Source organism: Crassostrea angulata, chromosome 5 (assembly GCF_025612915.1).
Source record: "Crassostrea angulata isolate pt1a10 chromosome 5, ASM2561291v2, whole genome shotgun sequence".
Taxonomy (NCBI): Eukaryota; Metazoa; Mollusca; class Bivalvia; order Ostreida; family Ostreidae; genus Magallana; species Magallana angulata.
In genome coordinates, this window is record NC_069115.1 from 22,261,654 (window position 1) to 22,281,221 (window position 19,568).

The 19,568-nt window shown below is 32.6% G+C and overlaps 2 protein-coding genes across 3 annotated transcripts in view; one reads left to right on the forward strand and one right to left on the reverse strand.

The window, feature by feature from the left end:
* The window catches only part of LOC128184913 (superoxide dismutase [Cu-Zn]-like), a 34,116-nt gene extending 21,722 nt beyond the window's left edge, over positions 1 to 12,394 (reverse strand). The window contains exons 1-4 of one of the 2 annotated variants that reach the window (XM_052854549.1): positions 12,215 to 12,393; positions 11,029 to 11,125; positions 10,453 to 10,640; positions 9,285 to 9,747 (exon numbers count right to left, since the gene is read on the reverse strand). In XM_052854549.1, coding sequence (XP_052710509.1) covers positions 9,640 to 9,747; positions 10,453 to 10,640; positions 11,029 to 11,125; positions 12,215 to 12,292 — 471 coding nt within the window. In that variant the 5' untranslated portion in view covers positions 12,293 to 12,393 and the 3' untranslated portion in view covers positions 9,285 to 9,639. Of the gene's footprint in view, positions 1 to 9,284; positions 9,748 to 10,452; positions 10,641 to 11,028; positions 11,126 to 12,214 lie in introns of those variants that run through there. The other variant, XM_052854550.1, reaches the window with a different exon arrangement.
* Positions 12,395 to 12,799: 405 nt separating this feature from the next.
* LOC128186056 (uncharacterized) lies at positions 12,800 to 14,977 on the forward strand. Its single transcript, XM_052855782.1, has 2 exons — positions 12,800 to 14,130; positions 14,810 to 14,977. Exons 1-2 carry the CDS (start codon positions 12,904 to 12,906, stop codon positions 14,879 to 14,881), a joined length of 1,299 nt encoding a protein of 432 aa, XP_052711742.1. The 5' UTR covers positions 12,800 to 12,903; the 3' UTR covers positions 14,882 to 14,977.
* Positions 14,978 to 19,568: the final 4,591 nt, after the last annotated feature.

The following is a 19,568-nucleotide window of genomic DNA, read 5'->3' on the forward strand; positions in this document are numbered from 1 at the left end:
TCTTGAGTAAACATAATCATTTTATGGATTTAGAGCATACAATGAAATATGCACCTTAAAAATCCACGGATAGTTGATAGTTGACACTGAACAGACCTTCAATATGGCCGACTTCAAAATGTTGGGTAACAGTAACTTAGATTTAGTATGTGAAGTCCATGATTTTGAGTTATTACCTCTCTACTGTATGGACTGCGATTGCCCTCTCTGTGGAGACTGTGTCACTCGTGATCACGTGGGACATAAAGTCCGAAAAGTGTCCGAAGTGATTGAAACTCAGGTAGGACAACTCGAGGAATGTCTAGACAACGACAACTCAATTCTATTTCTTAAAAATCTGCTTTCTGATTCTCAAAGAAGACAAAAACAACTCGCAGAAAACAGGGAGAACCTTTTACGAAACGTTTTGAATAGAGAGGAGGAATTGATCGAAAAGGCAAAACTTTGGAGAGAGAAAATGACAGATAGAATCATTACTCTTGCAGAAGAGCAAAAGAAATCGCTCGATAAAGATGTGACTACTACTTCTGCACTACTTCTTTGTAAGAACAAAAGTCAATACTTAGAACAAGAATGTAATAGTGTCAAACTTATCTTTCTGAATCACAAATTAAGAAACCTTCTTAAAGGTGAAGGCAAAAATCGTTCTGGAACTCAGCGTTTGCAGAATCTTGAGTTCAGAATTGGAACAGCAAATGATTATTTGTTTGATTCATTTGGGCAATTAATGGACATTACTGAAGAATTTTCCTCTGATGTATATCGTTGTAAAGAAGAAGAAGAAGAAGAAGAAGAAGAAGAAGAAGAAGAAGAATTTTATGAAACATCGAATGTTAAAAAGTTATTGAAATTTCGTTCATATCCCATTGATAACATTGTGCCTTTGCAAAATTCTGAAATTCTTTTTTTGAGTAACGGAAAAGTCTTTGATATTGATGTGAAGAAAGATGAATCGGTTCATCAAAACATTTTATCAGACGTGCATCAAATTGCTCTTGTTCAGTCATGTGGTGATGTACTCTCATTGAGCAAAAGTCGAAAGAACATTAAACGCATCTCCCGTGGGAGATTGGTCACAAGATTTATCAGTACAAAGGAGGACAACGAAAGTTATGAATGTGTAGGACCAGCAGGGGGACAAGCGTATGCGTGTATTGTGCACTCAACAAAGAGAGATTATTGGTGGATTACAGAATTATCTCTACTAGACGAGTTTGGGAGAATTTTGATGTCCTTTTCCTTGGGCTCATCTCTGGTTTTGAGGATGAAAATAAAAGGTTTTGTGTGTTTTGAAGAAAATAAATTTATAATAATTGACGATGGAAAAGCGGTCCAAGCTACATGTAGTATCAATGATGATTCTATTAAAAAGGACCACATTTACAGTGGGTCTGTAGGAACAAACCCTGCTTCGTCGTTTTATTCAAAAGATCTTGCAATAGATCATCGAAATCATATTCTTTTGGTTGTCCCAAATGACAACGCCATTCATCTTCTGGACACTTCATTGAACTTTCAAAAGCTTTTGATGACGGAAGAGGATGGTCTTCAGAGACCGACATCAGTGGCACTGGACAGTGAGGGATACCTGTATGTAGGGTGTGCGGATGGACGGATACATGTCGTGAACTATCAGTATCTCCTCAGCACAAATAGACTAACAAGATTAAATTTTGAGGAAAGTTAATTTTAAGAATTAGGCATCAGCTTTCTTATAGATTTATGTCAAAAATATAAGATTTTGACACAGTATGATAAAGATTGCTTCGAATTCGTCCATATAAATGTGTGTGCAACTGTAAACTTTGAGAAGCATATTAACTTCTCATGTACATGTAGATTTATGTAGAAAACAGACTTTGACAATATTTTGATACCGTTTGCTTTGCCTTTTGATTGTGTGTGGCAGTGCGTGTAGTTATTCATTTTGAGCTGCTATTTATAATTTCATTTTGTTGTCAATTGAAGAATTTTGTGATTATTCTGCAAATAAATCAATTAAAAATAAAATTCAAATTCAAAACTGAAATAAAAATTATTGAATAAGTAATAATTTATTTCTTCTTCTTTTTTTTAGTTTATATTATATATTATATAAGATTCAACACTTGTGTAAAAAAAAAAAAGGCATATTTCTTGAAACATGAAATGTCTATAGTTAATGCCAAGTTCGACGTTTTATTTAGGACTCCAAAACAGGGTAACAGTGTTTGTCAGCAACACTCGTCAATGTTGGTTACGGGCATGTCTAAGAATGTCTTACATAGTGAATGAAGTATTATTCAAATACACCATTAACAAGATTAAGGTAGTTCATTACAGTAGGGCGTATATTTTTTTGACATAGCGTCTGATGGAGTTTTAATTTTTTTTCATTTTTTTTTTAATAACTATTGTTTGCATCGATTGAGTTTGTTAAATATCATCATAGCTCAGCAGTTAATACCAGTTTATATCCATGCAATAAATTGCGAAATAAGGTTGTTACAAATAAGTTTAGGTATCCAGATAATGCAATAAATAAAGATAAAAATAAACGTCATCAGGGATGGGGTAATTGAAAAAAGTATTTGTAATTGAGTGTAATTAACTACATTTTTCAAAGTAATTGAAAGTAATTTGTAATTGAGTCTCCCTTCAATTACAAGTAATTGAATGTATTTAAATACATTCCAAAAAATATCATGTATTTTCAATTACTTTTCAATTACATTTCAATTACTTTTTTACAAGTTAAAAGTTTAAGAAGGTGTCACATTCAGTTCAATTCTCCATTAACTTTAAGCTTTAAGCAGTACATTTTATCAGTACAAGTAAATGCAAACACTCATGCATGTACAGGTATATACATGTAAGGTTAACAGAAGAATTACAGACAGAAATTTAATAATAATGTTTAGGTTGCATACCTGTTTTAAATGGGCTTATGTTTATACACTAATTAAGGGTTGATCTCGTTCTTTTTGATGTGTTTATACAACATAATATAGAAAAGGTCTAATTTGTACAGGCCTGAAGCCCTCTCAAACCCAAGAACAAATGTATTGAATAAAAATTTAGTATAAAAAAATCTTGTTCAATGAACATGAACCCAATGACACTGGATATAGTACCCTTTATAATGTTTATATATTATTTTAAAATATAAATTTCAAAGCAAAGTCTATAAATAATGATTGAAATGAATGCAACACTTTAAACACATTACCATTATGATAAAAATGTTTTGTGGGTTTCAATGCTTTTTATACATGTATTTATTCAAGATATAAAAAGTAATTGAAATGTATTTAATTACATTTGAGAAAGTAATTGAAAGTAATTAATTACATTTGAAAAAATCAATGTAATTGTAATTGCAAGTTATTAACAAAATTATTGATGTATTTGAAAGTAATTAATTACATTTCAAAGTAATTGACCCCAACCCTGAACGTCATGCGTGAAATCTCTAGAGTATTGTAAGAGCAACAAAAACACTCTTGTGTTTTAAACTCTCTAAATGCAGTAAATCCCTTTCATAAGAGCGATGACGGCCCAAAAATGAAAAAAAAAAAATAACATCATTGTATATTACCAATGCTATTCAATAATTTGAAAACAATTTGAATCTATCATATTCTCTTTCTGTTGGATTTACAATACAACAGGAGTAGCTGGTGTCATGCACAAACTGTACTTGTTTATAGCAAAGCTTTTAAAGACAGCAACAGCACATAATAGCCCTATCATCTACAGAAGATTTGACTTCTGATATCAATCAGTGTGAAGAAGAAGAAGAAGAAGAAGAAGAAGAAGAAGAATTCTATGATTCATTGGATTTAAGATAATTATTACATCATACCGTTAAAAAATTCTCAAATTCGTCTTTTGTTTACAGAAAAATAGCTTGTCATGAATTTGATGTAAAGAAATGTACCTTAATTAAATCGACTGAACAGTATTTATTCTATCATGTATCAAATCGCTCGTCATGGGGTGATGTATTGTTTTTGATGATAGTCTACAACGCATTTTGCGCATCCCCAAACGAAAGGTCTCAAATTATGAAACAAAACTTTCATGGAGATTTTGGCCTAAAAGAATTAGATTTACTAAGTCAATTAAAATTTATTGATCTATTCTTTTTATCAATAAAAAATTGCGACTGCTTCCTTTCCTCTGCATTTTCAGAAAAATATCGTATTCAAACCTGATTGTAACCTTAAACAGTTTAATGTAAGCAATTGGTAAAATAAAGTAGATCTTTTCTTTATTATGTCTCCGTTCGAATAAGAGAGGGCTTTGCTTCTGTCCTTCTGTCTGTAGGTCGGTCCACCAACAGTTCTATTCATTTTCTCCGCGGAGGTTGCACATACTGAAAATTTGGTATGCAGATTTATCATACGAATATCATGTTGATGGTTCGATGAGCAATTTTGGACAGAGTTATGCCCCTTGGACTTAGAAAAATTCCAATTCTTATCAGTTTCCGTTGCTTGTCTCTGCAAAGGTTGAACAAGTTATTTACTGATATATCATGGAAAACGTGTTTTTCCAAAGATGTGATGTTACAGTAGAAGATTTGTGCAACCTATAATACTAAATCCTTTTAGCTTAGACACGTCATATATATACTTAATAGGTTGATGCATCTCGGATAATAAAAGTTGATAACCCTCAATTCTAAAATTTAGGTTCAAAAGGTCAATTTCATTTCCATGTGCAATGTATACTATCTATAATATAATACAGCCTTGTGCACCTTATAATGTATGTCCAAAGGAGGCGGGCATAAGTGTTTCAAAAAAATCTCTTAATTTGTTATCCACATACATGCGACACTTAATAAAGTGAATAATGAAATAAAAGTTTTTACATCTGCTATGGCCTTTACACGAACAGCCTCTTTAAAAAACATGAATGCATTGGTAAATTTAAAGTGTGAGAATAAGTCCATCTTAAAGGGGCATTGTAGCAACCTCTAATGATACAACGTCCACTAATGATATAATGTTGCATTAGTGGTCAGGATGTTGACCACTAATGATATAATTTTATCATTAACGAACAACCTAACCGTCCGCTAATGATATAATTTTAGATTTATATCATTAGCGGTCAAAAACCGTAACCTCTAATGATATGGGGAAAAATGAGAAATAAGGACTACCTTGAGCACTAATGATACACATTTGCACACATTTTTAATTGCATTAGTGGATGGATTTGCAACCTTTAATGATATAATATGATATAATTTAATATAAAATTATATATATATATATATTTGATTTGATTTTCATACAATACTGCATAAGAATTGGTTAATTTTTTTTTTTTTTTTTGGTGGGGGGGGGGCGTTATTTAATCATATACATGTATTTTGTCCTTTATTGTAAAATACACCATTCTGACATTACCCTGATATTTTGCCTTTTTACTTGAACTGAAATAGTCGCATACAGACGAAATACATACCATTTATGACTTCGTCTGTTTACTTGAAGATCCAAATGGATTATCATTAATCAAAAAGGAGTTGTGCTAAATATTTTTAGTTGAAGACAGTTTGAAGAAAAGCAATTTTACGATATTAAAACATTATTGATAAACTCTTAGCGGGATTTTATTAACATGAAAAAGGTCCAATTCATAAGACTTATTCTGCCTGGTGCAGGCAGATAGCTAACCTTGCACAAAGCAAACAAAAGTCACATGGGTTTCATATTTTATTTTGTGTGGAAACGTTGCCGTCATGAATAATATTGGTAAAAAACTACAACAAATAGAAATAACAAATTACTAAATAGGAAAATATAGAATTTAACTTTATACCTTTAACTGTAAATCACTTTAAAGACCATAATGGTGTGCCATACTTTTAAGAATGTTTTATCTGTAAAATAAATTTCCATCTGTAACTATACTTCAAAAATACAATTTAATACTAACAAATTTGAGCAATTACTTCAATAAAAAAGACTTACTTAGTGGTTCGAGGCACGCATCTAACAAGATTGAAGACGATTGACAAAGTGAGACCGGACTGGTCAGTAAGGCTGACAGGAAGTGAGTGATTGACCAGATATAGTTAACTTGTACCAAAAATGATTACCGGGTATATTAAACTCAAAGTGGTTAGCTTGTAAAAAAATATTTCTGAAGAATTTTAAAATTAAACCATAGACAACACAAGACTATTTGCTATTATGGTCTGTAGCACAATTGAATCACTAATTTATTGTTAAGTTGAATATGTGGGTTTGTTAATTATACCCTAGAACAACAAAGAATATGAAATAATGTTGGTTGAATTAAAACTACTTCAACAATGGTGATTATGTCGGTGTAACAAAAAATGTTAACCCGGGTTAAAAATTGACCCGGGTTTGATAAAATTATATCATTAGTGGTCAACATTCTGTCCACTAATGCAACATTATATCGTTAGTGGACAGTGTATCAATATATATATAGTGCCTGTTTGGGAGGGTAACAGTTGAAATTGACACCCCGAGAGAACCATTGTCAACCGACGCGAAGCGGAGGTTGACAATGGTTTTCGAGGGGTGTCAATTTCAACTGTTATCCTCCCAAATAGGCACTATTTATTTTATTATACTGAATGTCTTAATTTTAAAGAATTTTTTCTGCTTTTGTATAGAAATGACGTGAATTCTACGGCGAACTGTACGCGCATAATTTACGCGCATGTAACAATTCGTTGTGTTACCCGTTGCCAAGTGTGTTGCTAACGCTGAGGGTAATAGAACAAATTATCAACTGCGTCTAAACCAATCAGATTTCAGTATTTAACATGAAAGTATAATAAAAGAGGTTGCTACATACCACGTTTTCAGTCAAATGAAACATTAAATGATTGAAGTCAGAAAAATCAACCTTTGAAATGTCAAATTACCCAAGACGGCAAATATAGCGGATAGTATGAAAGAGTTAAAATTTTGAAACCGAAACTTTGAAGTACAATTAAACTGTGAAGAGCAAGTTACACTTCTGTTCAAAGACAGTTCAAAACTCTGAAGTCGGAGTCAATTTTCAACAGGGTCAGTTTTCAACTTGTCGATGTCCTTAGAAGTTTGAAAAATATTTTTCAAGCTGTTGAAAACTGACCCCAGGTATAATTTCACGACTTTTGGTATCAATTTTTCAACGTTGAAAAATGATATCCGGGTCAAATTTCAACCCGGGTCAAGATTCCTCGTTAAGCCGGCGAATGCGTCATAAATGTCCAATACTCCCTAAACACACCCACGAAAAAGTTTCTGTGTAGTGTTTGTATCTGTATTGAACACAATTTTTTTTTTATGTCAAATCAAGATAAGTAGCTTATTAATCATAATTTTGTTAATCTTGCAAGTTTAAGAAAAGTTATTGTAAAGTTGAATTAATTAAATAATTATGATCGCGACTTGTCTGATAAAAATATGAAAACTGCTCATTATTGTGCTGTCAGTTAATTATCATGACTTCTCAAAATAAATTAAAGTTGAAGCGATTTACCGGAAATATAACATAAACGGCCGGTATTGGTTTGACAATCTTAGCAAACCACGGTCAACATGAACGATCATGGTGGAGAGAGATATATATATGAACGGACACCGGACCATGGCTTGAGACGATGTTGTTTGACATATACTCCTTTTAGCTCTATCTACACAGTTTAACAACAAGAGACAGAGTTCTTAGTCTTAATAACAAACTGTTGCTATCGGGAAAAAAACCCCAAACAAAAACAAACAAAAACAAAAATCCATATCGGCATGAATATCGAACAATATTAGGAATTAAAACATGGAGCTGAAATTTTTTATCAGATACAAAATAATTAGGTAGAGCAAGTTCCATTTCAGAGACAGTTCAAAAACCTGTAGTTTGTCAATTTTCAACGTGTGAGGTCATCAGAGATTAGAAAAAAACACTTTTTTGAGCTGTTGAAAAATGACGTTTGGTCGCAGTTTTAACGTTAGAAAAGCCCCCGCCCCTCCTCCCCCCCCTCCCGCCCCCCAATATCCCAAATCAATAATCAATGTTGAAAAATGAAATCCGGGTATACATTTCACGACTTTTGGTCTCAGTTTTCAACGTTAAAAAAGCCCCCCACCCCCACCCCCACCCCGAATCAATAATCAATGTTGAAAAATGAAACGCGGGCCAATTTTTAACTTGGGCTAATATTCTTTGTTACAACGACATTATCCCTATTGTTTAAGTAGTTTTAATTCAACCAACTTTAATTGATATTCCTTGTTGTTCTAATCTATAATTAACAAACCCATATATATATATATATATATATATATATATATATATATATATATATATATATATATATATATATATATATATATATATATATATATATATATATATATATATATATATATATATATATATATAAATATATATATATAATCTTTTATGATGTTATATCATTAAAGGTTTCAAATCCATCCACTAATGCAATTGAAAATGTGTGCAAATGTATATCATTAGTGGTCAAGGTAGTACTTATTTCTCAGTTTTTTTTCCATATCATTAGAGGTTACGGTTTTTGACCGCTAATGATACAAATCTGAAATTATATCATTAGCGGACGGTTAGGTTGTTCGTTAATGATAAAATTATATCATTAGTGGTCAACATCCTGACCACTAATGAAACATTATATCATTAGTGGATGTTGTATCATTAGAGGTTGCTACAGGGCATGGTCACGATTTTGGTCAAAAATTAATTTTTCGATTTTGATGTGTGCAATGCTTCAGTAAGTCATTTTTAATAGGCAACCAAAATTTGAGTGTCATTTGATAAGTTATAAGCGAGTTAAAGAGCTTACAATTCTTCGCTATGTAAACAAAGCGTTTGTTTACATTTCGAATGTTGAAGTGTAAATTCCAGTTTAAGACCTAAAATAAATGTGTTAATCATTAGGAACCGTTTATTTATGCTTTAAATGAATAATAAGATAGACGAACCAGCTTTAAAAAGATTTTTTACTGGTTTATTGAACCTATGTAAACAAAAACAGGGCACGGGCCTTGTATCTTGCTTTAAACTCAACGACTGGCACCCAAATTTCATTTAATTATTAGAAATGCATTCCGAAAGCATTGAGAATAATAAAAACAGAAAAATAAAATTTGACCAAAATCGTGACCATGCCCCTTTAACAACTTTCTTGACAGCCAATATTGCCCTTCTATTCATTTGTACCAATTTGTAGAAAAAACATACAGGAGTTATGCCTCTTGCATTTGTAATAAATGAAAAAAGCAAACTTTTTTCATAGTACATATATTTATTACCATATCACATGTATAGGTCTATAAGACATAAACAAAAGTGTCATTGATTTGGTAAATGTATTGTAGAGCGTATTTAGTTTTAAAGAAGCTTTCATTTGCCATTAGGGCTTTAGATACTGAGATCGAGTCACATATAGGTACATGATATATGGATAGGTGGTCTGATTTTCCTGAACCTAACACCATCTTTTACAAATTATTATTATTATCACACAATCAGATAAATGTGACAAGTTATCAGACTTGTAGCTTTTTTGCTGTATATCCACAAAACTTAGAAAACAACAGGACAATATATAACAGTGAACTGAGTGGAGGCTAGCAGAGTCTACTTGGTGATACCGATCACTCCACAAGCCAATCGTCCGCCAGCGTTTCCGGTCGTCTTACTGAGTTCATGACCTCCTTTTCCAAGGTCATCAACATCGGCATGAATCTATAAATAAAAATACATATTTATTGGTGCAATTGTCAAAACCAGATTCTGAAGCAAATCTTAATAAGATGTTCTAACTGAATCAACTACAGTAGCTCTTCTCAACTTTCAATGCAGCACTCTTTCTTGAATAGTGGGAAAATGCACAAACTTTCATGCACACTATTGAGATCAAATTGATTTTATTGTACATTGTGATATGTGTAAATGTAGTTGTCCAATAATGAACAGTATTAATACTTCCACCATAGTTCTTCCAAGATTATAATACAATTACCAACATACTGTAAACGTATTATATTTGGTGTGTACGATATTTGGCGGAAATTAGTTATTAAACAAAAGTTGGCATGGATATGAATTAGCGCATTCCTGAATGTGACTATTTTTATACATATGTGCATGGAATTTAGCAATGTACTTGATTTAGCGGAAGCCGCATTCTGCCAAAAGCGCTAAATAAAATACACAGCCAAATGTATTACGTTTACAGTAACATCTGCACGTTCTTAGTAGTTGTCTAAAAAAGAACATAGTAGTATATGTACTTCGACAAAAGTTCTAACAATCATGGACTGATTAGAACCAGCAACCAATCCTGTTCTACTAATGATGGACTAAACCCATGGCCAGTCTCACACTTTCTCAGCGTATGCGAGACTGGCCGTGGGTTTCCAACAATGCAACCAATGATTTATTACTTACAACCACGGTTCTCCCAATGATGGACTGAGGGCCGGCCAAGTCGATCATTTTGTCTGTGATACTGATTTTGGCGACACCGTCTTCGCCAGCGGTGACATTACCAAGGTCCCCCACGTGTCTCTCTGTATCCTCTGGGGCGCCGTGCTCTTTGTTGAAGGGGTTAAAGTGGGCTCCAGCACTGGTACAGCCTACAAAGAGTTCACAATAGGTCAATTGCTTACCAGGATTTCACTATGTACAAGTTTATTTAACTTTTTTTTTTAAGAGTCGTGTGAATCATGTCAGACAATCAAGCTCAGTCAACTTTCCGCAAAACAACTAAATAAACAAATAACCAACATACTGCGCTCTAAACAGACAAGAATATTCATTTTAGTAAACAATATAGAACAGAAATTATAAGGGGATTTAAAATCAAGTATTCTAAAACATTCTTCGTTAAAAATGATTTTCTAAGAAATCAAAGATAAGAAAAAATAAAAACTTTATCCATTTTTAAAATTAAAAATGTTTCCCATCAATGCTTTGATCAGCTCGATATCATAACATTTTGTTACTACAAAATGATACTAGTACCATTAGTGTTGTCGCCAAACTGATGAACATGGAATCCATGCTGTCCTGGTGTTAATCCTTTAATTTCTCCGGACAATGTCACAGGTGTTCCAGGAGCCTACAACAATTTTTCAGTCAAAATTTTAGTTTCATAGTTCATTTTTACTCAAATTTTACATGTATTCAATAAATTTCTGTGTCAAAACATATATAAAATGCAATGCATATATATTTGTTTACTAAGTTTTTCTATAAGCCTACAATTAGTAAAATTGGGCCCCCCAAAAGTTCCAGATCCACTGAGGTATCAAGCTAAACAGTACTGGCCCAAACAACAATTCTCAACAAGTTAGTACCTACTTTCACCACTGCTTATTTTTTGTGTCTTAATAAGATTGTGACAGTTCTGTCCCAAGATATTTCATAAGCACATATTCTTATATTATAAGATATTCATAAATACCTCAGGGGATCACGTGATTCATTCACTAGCATAACCAAACATCCCAATATTTGTGTTTTAAAATGCCTACATGTACTACCTTGTCAGGTTTAAGAATGTGGCTGTAAATATGAAAGTCTACATGAATTTTGTATAAACCTTTTAAGTAACCTGAATAACGTTTAAAAAAACTGTGCGAGATGTCAAGAGTCCTCCTGAATCAAAGGAAAAACAATGTCAGATATTTTTGTTATAAATTTCTGCAAGAAATCTGTTTGTGTTTTTTAATATCTTTGGATAAAAGATATGACATGTGTAAATGCAGAAATGTTGGATTTCTACCTTTGTATTTATTCATTATCGTACTTCTTTTACAAGTTGGAGTATTCAATGACAGTAACCTGAGAGGGTGTTAGCAAGAATTGGTCCTTGCCAGAGTTGGCCAAAGATACAAAAGTAGATTGTTTGCAAAATGAACTTGCATTATACAATGCCTTCATGTTAATGTGATTTACCTCTTAAAAATAAAAGAATTAACTTATTGCAACCCCATTTGGATCATTAGATTTAGCAAGTTATTTATCTTAATGAAAATTCGCCTATAACCATCGTGTAATTTCAAAATAATGACGGATTTTATAAAACCCTTCTCCCTTTGGTTTTGATCGAGAGCGGAGAAATTTCGTGTGCAAACTTCTTGAGCAAATTCGGGACGTCCTAATTTCGTTACCGAATGATTAAGATATGTTTTTACGACAGAATCACCTCTTGACTAAATTGGACGGTTCCTGTGACATTGCTGTCACCCTTTAGTACACAGACGGCCTTCAGAGCAGATGACATGATTTAATTTTCCTTAAAATACACGTTTCGCCGGCGCGAAATTAACTCGTTTTCCTTTTTCTTGGCGACGGTGAAAATGTGATAGGGTCGTGTGCAGAGCTTTAGTATTCAGATCAACGAACCCGATGTAATAAAAGTTCCTACATTTTTTGTGATTTTTTTTTCATGAATATTTACATTTGCCGGTGTCTGTATGTGATACAGACACGTAGAGACGGGAGAGGGGCAGGGAGAGGCCTGTCCCTTTTTTCGCAGCAGACATTTTTTCTTAAATATGCTTATATAAAGAATTGAAATGGTGTTTACCCCCCCCCCCCCTCCACTCTTGCTGCTGGGAGCATATAACAGTATAATGAATGGAGTTTTAATTAAATGGATTTAATGATTTTAAAAAATTCTTCTCTTGCATTAAAATCTAATTTTAATTATAACAAAAGCACATAGATATAGATTTATAAACTATGCTAACAAAACAAAAAAGCCTCAAACATATAGAATGTGCCGCAATCTTCAAGTTGACACGGAAGACAGCGCGATTGTTCCTTTGTAAAAGAACAATGACGTAACTTGAACGAATACAATAAGGTGACGTCACAGATTCACGATCAAATATGGCTGTTGCTCCGTCTTTTGTAACGAAACGAATCAGTGAGAGACTTTCACCTTCAAAGGCATTACAGGATGCGAAAGAAAAGTTAGGTCCAGTCTATTTTGATGCCAAGTTAGTGGAATGTCCCCAGAATGCAGTGGAATTGGCAAAACTTTTAAACAATTTGGACGAGCTCGATAAACAACGTTTGAAGATCATAGAAGAGGGTAGGAAAAGTCAAAGAATCCTTCTTCATACATTAAGCTCTAGGTACACTTTTTCAAAATCTTCTCCATCACTGTCGGCCAATCAGAGCATTCGTGATGTCAAGCTTCCACCGCCTGGATTCCGTTATCATGCTAACGGAGACCCCAAACTTTCGTTATTACAGAGTCCAACGGGGTCCTTGCACATACGGGGTACGGATACAAGTTCACAGAATCTTCCAGAGCAAGAAGACGTCCTGCTGAAGCAGACGTTCATAGCATCGGACAGTAACCTACACAAGATGCAGTTCGCAGAAAAATCCCCCAATACTTCGGACGATGCTATCGGATTTGAGGAAGAAATTCACGAGATCGAAAACATCATTCGAGAACTTGAAGAGGATATGAAGAAAAGTAAAATTAACGTTAACAGCGTCGGTTCGGCTAGAGAAAAGGCGATGTCTTTTCTCAGGGCCCATTCTCAAGGAGAAGAGGCCTTAGCTAAAACTATATCCGAACCGTTAACCTATTCACAGCCAAACGACAGGTTTCCTTTTCAGCCAGGGGCCTCTACATTTACCTCCAAAAAGAGTTCTCCGACTATAAAAGAGAGGCCTAAATCTACGTCTCATTCCAGTTGTGTGGCGTGCCAATATAAACTAAAGCATTCTAGCGAAGATTTTAAGCGATTAAGTGACACTATGGATAAAATCAAAATCATAAGATGGAACATTGCTCCACAAGGCACCTTAGTGAAATCTCCGTCTTCTAAGCTATCTGTGGTTCCTTCTATTCTCCATTCCAGCAACTCTAGCAAATCCAAGTCTTCGTTTTCGAGCAACCGGGTAACGTTCAACTTGGACGCGGTCACGAAACCCAAATTTCAAGATCGGCCTCGGCCTAAGTCCTCGGTAGAAACAGAATTCTTACACAATCGAGCGTCTGGCACTAGGTCTACTCAGAGTTCCATGTCGTCACGAGGGAGATCGGTATCCTCGTTGTTAGATAACCGTTCCGTGATCGAAGCATGGAAGGAAATAACGGTAAGTGCAATTCTATGTATATGTATGCACATAATATGTATATTATTAGATACATGTACCTTGTAAATATTAGGGACATAGTAACAAATGCGGGATGGAGAAGGCTATGACCCTTTTTGATATTGATACACATTGAAAAAAAATTGAAAGTATTTGCCCCATGCACCCCAAATTTTTGCGGATGTATGAAAATCGACAGAGAAAGTTTATAACTATCGGTATCTTTTTTTTTTTTGGGGGGGGGGGGATAAATCGCATCTTTTTTGTACATATTCATTACAAAAAAAACCTAGCTGTTGATTCTTTTTTAAAGAAAAAATCTATTTCATTTGTCTAATTAAAGAGGTGCATGTCTCTTTTATGTACATGTATATGACATTGATTACGAGTTGCGTTAATTCTTTACGTACATGTATACAAGAAGGGTGGGGTGGGGGTCACAATAGTCGAGTGTAAACCTAGTTTTGCTAGCGTGGGAAAAATGTTTGCGAGTAAACATCTTAGTCGCGAATTATTATCTTCGCTAATCTAACGTAATCGCGTAATGATATAATTCGCTATGAGAAAAAAAAGACATGCATGTGTGATAGTTAATGTACATTAATTTTTGAGAGCGACTTCCGTATTTCACTATAATAGTATGATATTTAAATATTAGTTTGTAATTTTCTTTTTACAGGAAGAAGAAACACAACAGTGTAATGTTAGAGTCCAAAAGTTCCTGGAATCTCTGCAGAAAACTCCATTGTGAACAGAATTAAGTCAAAATTGAAACAGATGAGGATTACAGTTGTGTATATCTCTTTTAGTGTTGACGATAATTATGAGAGAGAGAGAGAGAGAGAGAGAGAGAGAGAGAGAGAGAGAGAATAGTGTGTGCTAGTTTAATCGTGCAAATTTTATTTTAAATAAAAGTGATGTTGTTATTGAAAGTTATGAAAGTTTGATTATAAATGTCCAATATACTATAATCAAAAAAATGAATGATTGTTTATATTTGACTTCCTTTTAGTGTATACATGCATTCAATTTCAAATCGTGTGCTTTTATTTAACATAATTATGTATTTTGTAAATAAAGTTGGAAGTATATATAGAAGTACAACAATTGATATCCCAGCAGATACAATATCAAAATTAAATATTCCTAAATGACTAAAAGATAATCTGGGATTTGCAAAAAAAAAAAAAGAAAAAAAAAATCCTAATAATATCTTTGGGAAGTTTACTGTTGATAACACAAATCAACTTTTCCGTATGCTTTCAATTGCCAAAGATGCAGACAAAATGGTCAATGCTGCATTATCTCGGGGAATCGACATGTCTTTTTGATTATACACTGTCACGACAATTTAATTGTTAGTGGGAAAATCCGCAAATTTTGGTAGGCAAAAATTTTATATCCGACAAACTTGTGAAGCTAGCGGATCTATAATTAAACAAAAGGCGATGTGATATTTAAAATCAATTAAGATTTCCCTCCAAGATCTGTATATTTTCGTAACTTTAATTAATTCAGTATGTTTTATAAAGCTGCATGTCACCGCTTCGAGAAGATTACTTGAATAATTAATTAATAGATCTTGACATTTTGCTCCTCTGTCAGTATATGGCGAGAATTTGGAACTCATGACGAATTTAGTCATGGGATGTTTATGAGTCTTTTTATAAACTCAATCTGAATTTCAAATTTATGAAAATTTCTTTCAAGGGCAATAAACACCGAAAAGTTTACGAAATCCCTCAACACCGCATAGAATTTAATTAAACCTGTCATAATATGAGCCATGCATGCAGTGCGTTTAAAAGAGGGGAGTTGATATAAAGTGAACGCTTTTAATTCAAAAATTTATGAAAGTTCGCGATGCACGCAATTTGTTAATTGAATTATATAAGATGACGAAGGATCAGGTGGTGTTGATAGTCACAAGGCAAAAAAAAATTAAGATTTTGTGACGCATGCAGTTAATGAACTTGCAATTTTTTGAAATAAGAATGTTATATAATATCTGCACCCTTTTTATGAATGACAATTTAGTAGTGCATGAAGTTATTGTTTCACGTGTATTTTGCTGTTGTTTTTTTTTTTGTATTTGTTTTTTGTTTTTAAACTAAGAATTACATAAGGGGCCCGGCGAGACTGATAATATCTACATCTGCATTTCGAGGTCAGTAATAAAAAAATCACATGTTATATATATACCGCATGCATGACCAAACTGAACTATTTTCAAAGAAGAATGTATGACCATAGTTGGAATAATGTACCTTTCTTTCCTGTTTAGCCAATACGATGTTAATTAACAAAGTCGTGCGAAAGAAATTAGTGTGTCCAATTAAATATACATGCATCTATACGAATATCCATGGTAACACATCCAATACATGTTTCACCATTTATACAGTTTGTAATGAATGTACATGTATGCGTGTATTTTTTTTTAAACAAACTCAGTTCGCCATTCGTCACCCCAGCTTTGAGTCTTAATTCCACAGCACTATATTTTATTGCCGATCATTGCAATGCTGGTAATTTTGCTTTCATTAATTCTTTTTAATTTAATTTTGGCTTTGTTTATTCTTCATGTTTTTTTTTGAAATAGATTTTTTGAAGGGACTTAAACACGATTTGACTTAAAATTTTCAAATTTTATTTTTCGATTTTAAATGTTAATAATTTTATGATTAATATAGAAGTTTATAATGTTATGTCAAAATTTGAAAGTCAAATACAAAGTTATAGACAAGATACAGAGTTCATAATTCTTTGTTTTGTAAACAAAGCCCGAATATTGTCATTTTTTACATATGTGTTGTATTGGTGTAAGTTTCAATCAAATGTAACTTTTTGTTGTTGATAATAGTATTTAATAAGATATTGAGTTAGTTGAAATTGTTTTTTACATGTCACTTTGACTAAGAAATGGCAATTCTCTACATTTCTTTTTTTGTAAACAATTATAAGACTCGAGCTTGTTTTACATAACAATCTATTCTTACCTCTGTATCTCGCTTGTAACTTGACTTTAACATTCAATATTTTGGTCAATCATTTAAAATGCACCATGCAGTAAACCAATAAGGGCAATAAACACCGAAAAGTTTACGAAATCCCTCAACACCACATAGAATTTAATTAGACCTGTCATAATATGAGCCATGCATGCAGTGCGTTTAAAAGAGGAGAATTGATATAAAGTGAACGCTTTTAATTCAAAAATTTATGAAAGTTCGCGATGCACGCAATTTGTTAATTGAATTATATAAGATAGATGACGAAGGATCAGGTGGTGTTGATAGTCACAAGGCAAAAAAAAAATTAAGATTTTGTGACGCATGCAGTTAATGAACTTGCAATTTTTTGAAATAAGAATGTTATATAATATCTGCACCCTTTTTATGAATGACAATTTAGTAGTGCATGATGTTATTGTTTCATGTGTATTTTGTTGTTGTTTTTGTTTGTTTGTTTGTTTTTAAACTAAAAATTACATAAGGGGCCCGGGGAGACTGATGATTTAGTTTGTAGTTTAGTGCTAGTTTTGTAGATGTTTTTCATCTTTCTTATGTAGTTTTTATTTTGTTGTCCTGAAGAAGGGACGGGTTGTCCCGAAAATTTGACAATATTTTATTTTATTGTTCGTGTCGTTGGTTATTTTTAGTGCTTTTTTATATCTCATCTTATAACCTTGTATCTTTTGATCCGACACTTTAGATAACGAGTGTTGTTGGTTTGCTAGTGCTTCTTTATATATATATATATATATATATATATATATATATATATATATATATATATATATATATATATATATATATATATATAATGTACCTTTCTTTCCTGTTTAGCCAATACGATGTTCATGAACAAAGTCGTGCGAAAGAAATTAGTGTGTCCAATTAAATATACATGCATCTATACGAATATCCATGGTAACACATCCAATACATGTTTAACCATTTATACAGTTTGTTATGCATGTACATGTATGCGTGTATTTTTTTAAAAACAGACTCAGTTCGCCATTCGTCACCCCAGCTTTGAGTCTTAATTCCACAGCACTATATTTTATTGCCGATCATTGCAATGCTGGTAATTTTGCTTTCATTAATTCTTTTTAATTTTATTTTGGCTTTGTTTATTCTTCATAATTTTTTGAAATAGATATTTTGATTTGACTTAAAATTTTCAAATTTTATTTTTCGATTTTAAATGTTAATAATTTTATGATTAATATAGAAGTTTATAATGTTATGTCAAAATTTGGAAGTCATATACAAAGTTATAGACAAGATACAGAGTTCATAATTCTTTGTTTTGTAAACAAAGCCCGAATATTGTCATTTTTTACATATGTGTTGTATTGGTGTAAGTTTCAATCAAATGTAACTTTTTGTTGTTGATAATAGTATTTAATAAGATATTGAGTTAGTTGAAATTGTTTTTTACATGTCACTTTGACTAAGAAATGGCAATTCTCTACATTTCTTTTTTTTGTAAACAATTATAAGACTCGAGCTTGTTTTACATAACAATCTATTCTTACCTCTGCCTCGCTTGTAACTTGACTTTAACATTCAATATTTTGGTCAATCATTTAAAATGCACCATGCAGTAAACCATTTTATACATAAAAAATAAAAGTAAAATATTTGATCTCGAATCGTGTCCAAGTCCCTTTAAGGAGGGGGTAGGGGGTTGGGATGTATTTTTTTCTTTGTTATGGTGGTTGTCGTGATGCTTTGGGGGGGGGGGGGGCATAAAGAGAACACAGGTAAGCCAAATCTCTGCCTATTGTATGATTGTTATATATAAAGTACATTTATATTTCTTAATTTTTCTTCTTATTTTTAAGTGTTTATGCACCCAGGAGAGCTGCTCAAAAAAAAAAAAATCAGACACGTAGCATCATTATTTTCCAAAAAAAGGAGAGGCTAGACAAAATTGGGGGGGGGGGGGGGGGGTATTATGTTTGTATTTTTATTATTTATTTAATAAATATAAGAAAAAGATACATTTAAAAAAGTGGAGTTATCTGCCCCACCCTACCCCACCCCGACTCTCCCACGTTCCCTATGTGACTAATAAAGAAAATTATATCGGTATATATATAGATATTACTAACACACTTATATAACGACATTAATTATATATCCATGTACATATGTAACTATGTCTATATAAGGGGCTTTAATGTCGTTTTCTTTCTATATAAAAAAAATAAAAAATAAATGTGCGGCTGCATGACTAATTGTATATATACATGTATATATAGCCAATGAATGTCTTGTTTGATGGAATCGTAAAGTATTTGAAATACAAATTTTCCTAATTGTCGTAAAAGTTAACACGATTTTTATCTCATTAATTTTAATGGGTTTAATTAATTGTGTTGGTCACGAATAGTGATTGAAATGAGAACGAATATCATTAATTAC

What these genes read in the sequence shown, in the direction of transcription:
- LOC128186056 (XM_052855782.1), top strand. Translation starts at nt 12,904, where the DNA reads ATGGCTGTTGCTCCGTCTTTTGTAACGAAACGAATCAGTGAGAGACTT. An exon ending in AAGCATGGAAGGAAATAACG is followed by an intron (nt 14,131 to 14,809) that starts GTAAGTGCAATT and finishes TTCTTTTTACAG; the next exon opens with GAAGAAGAAACACAACAGTG.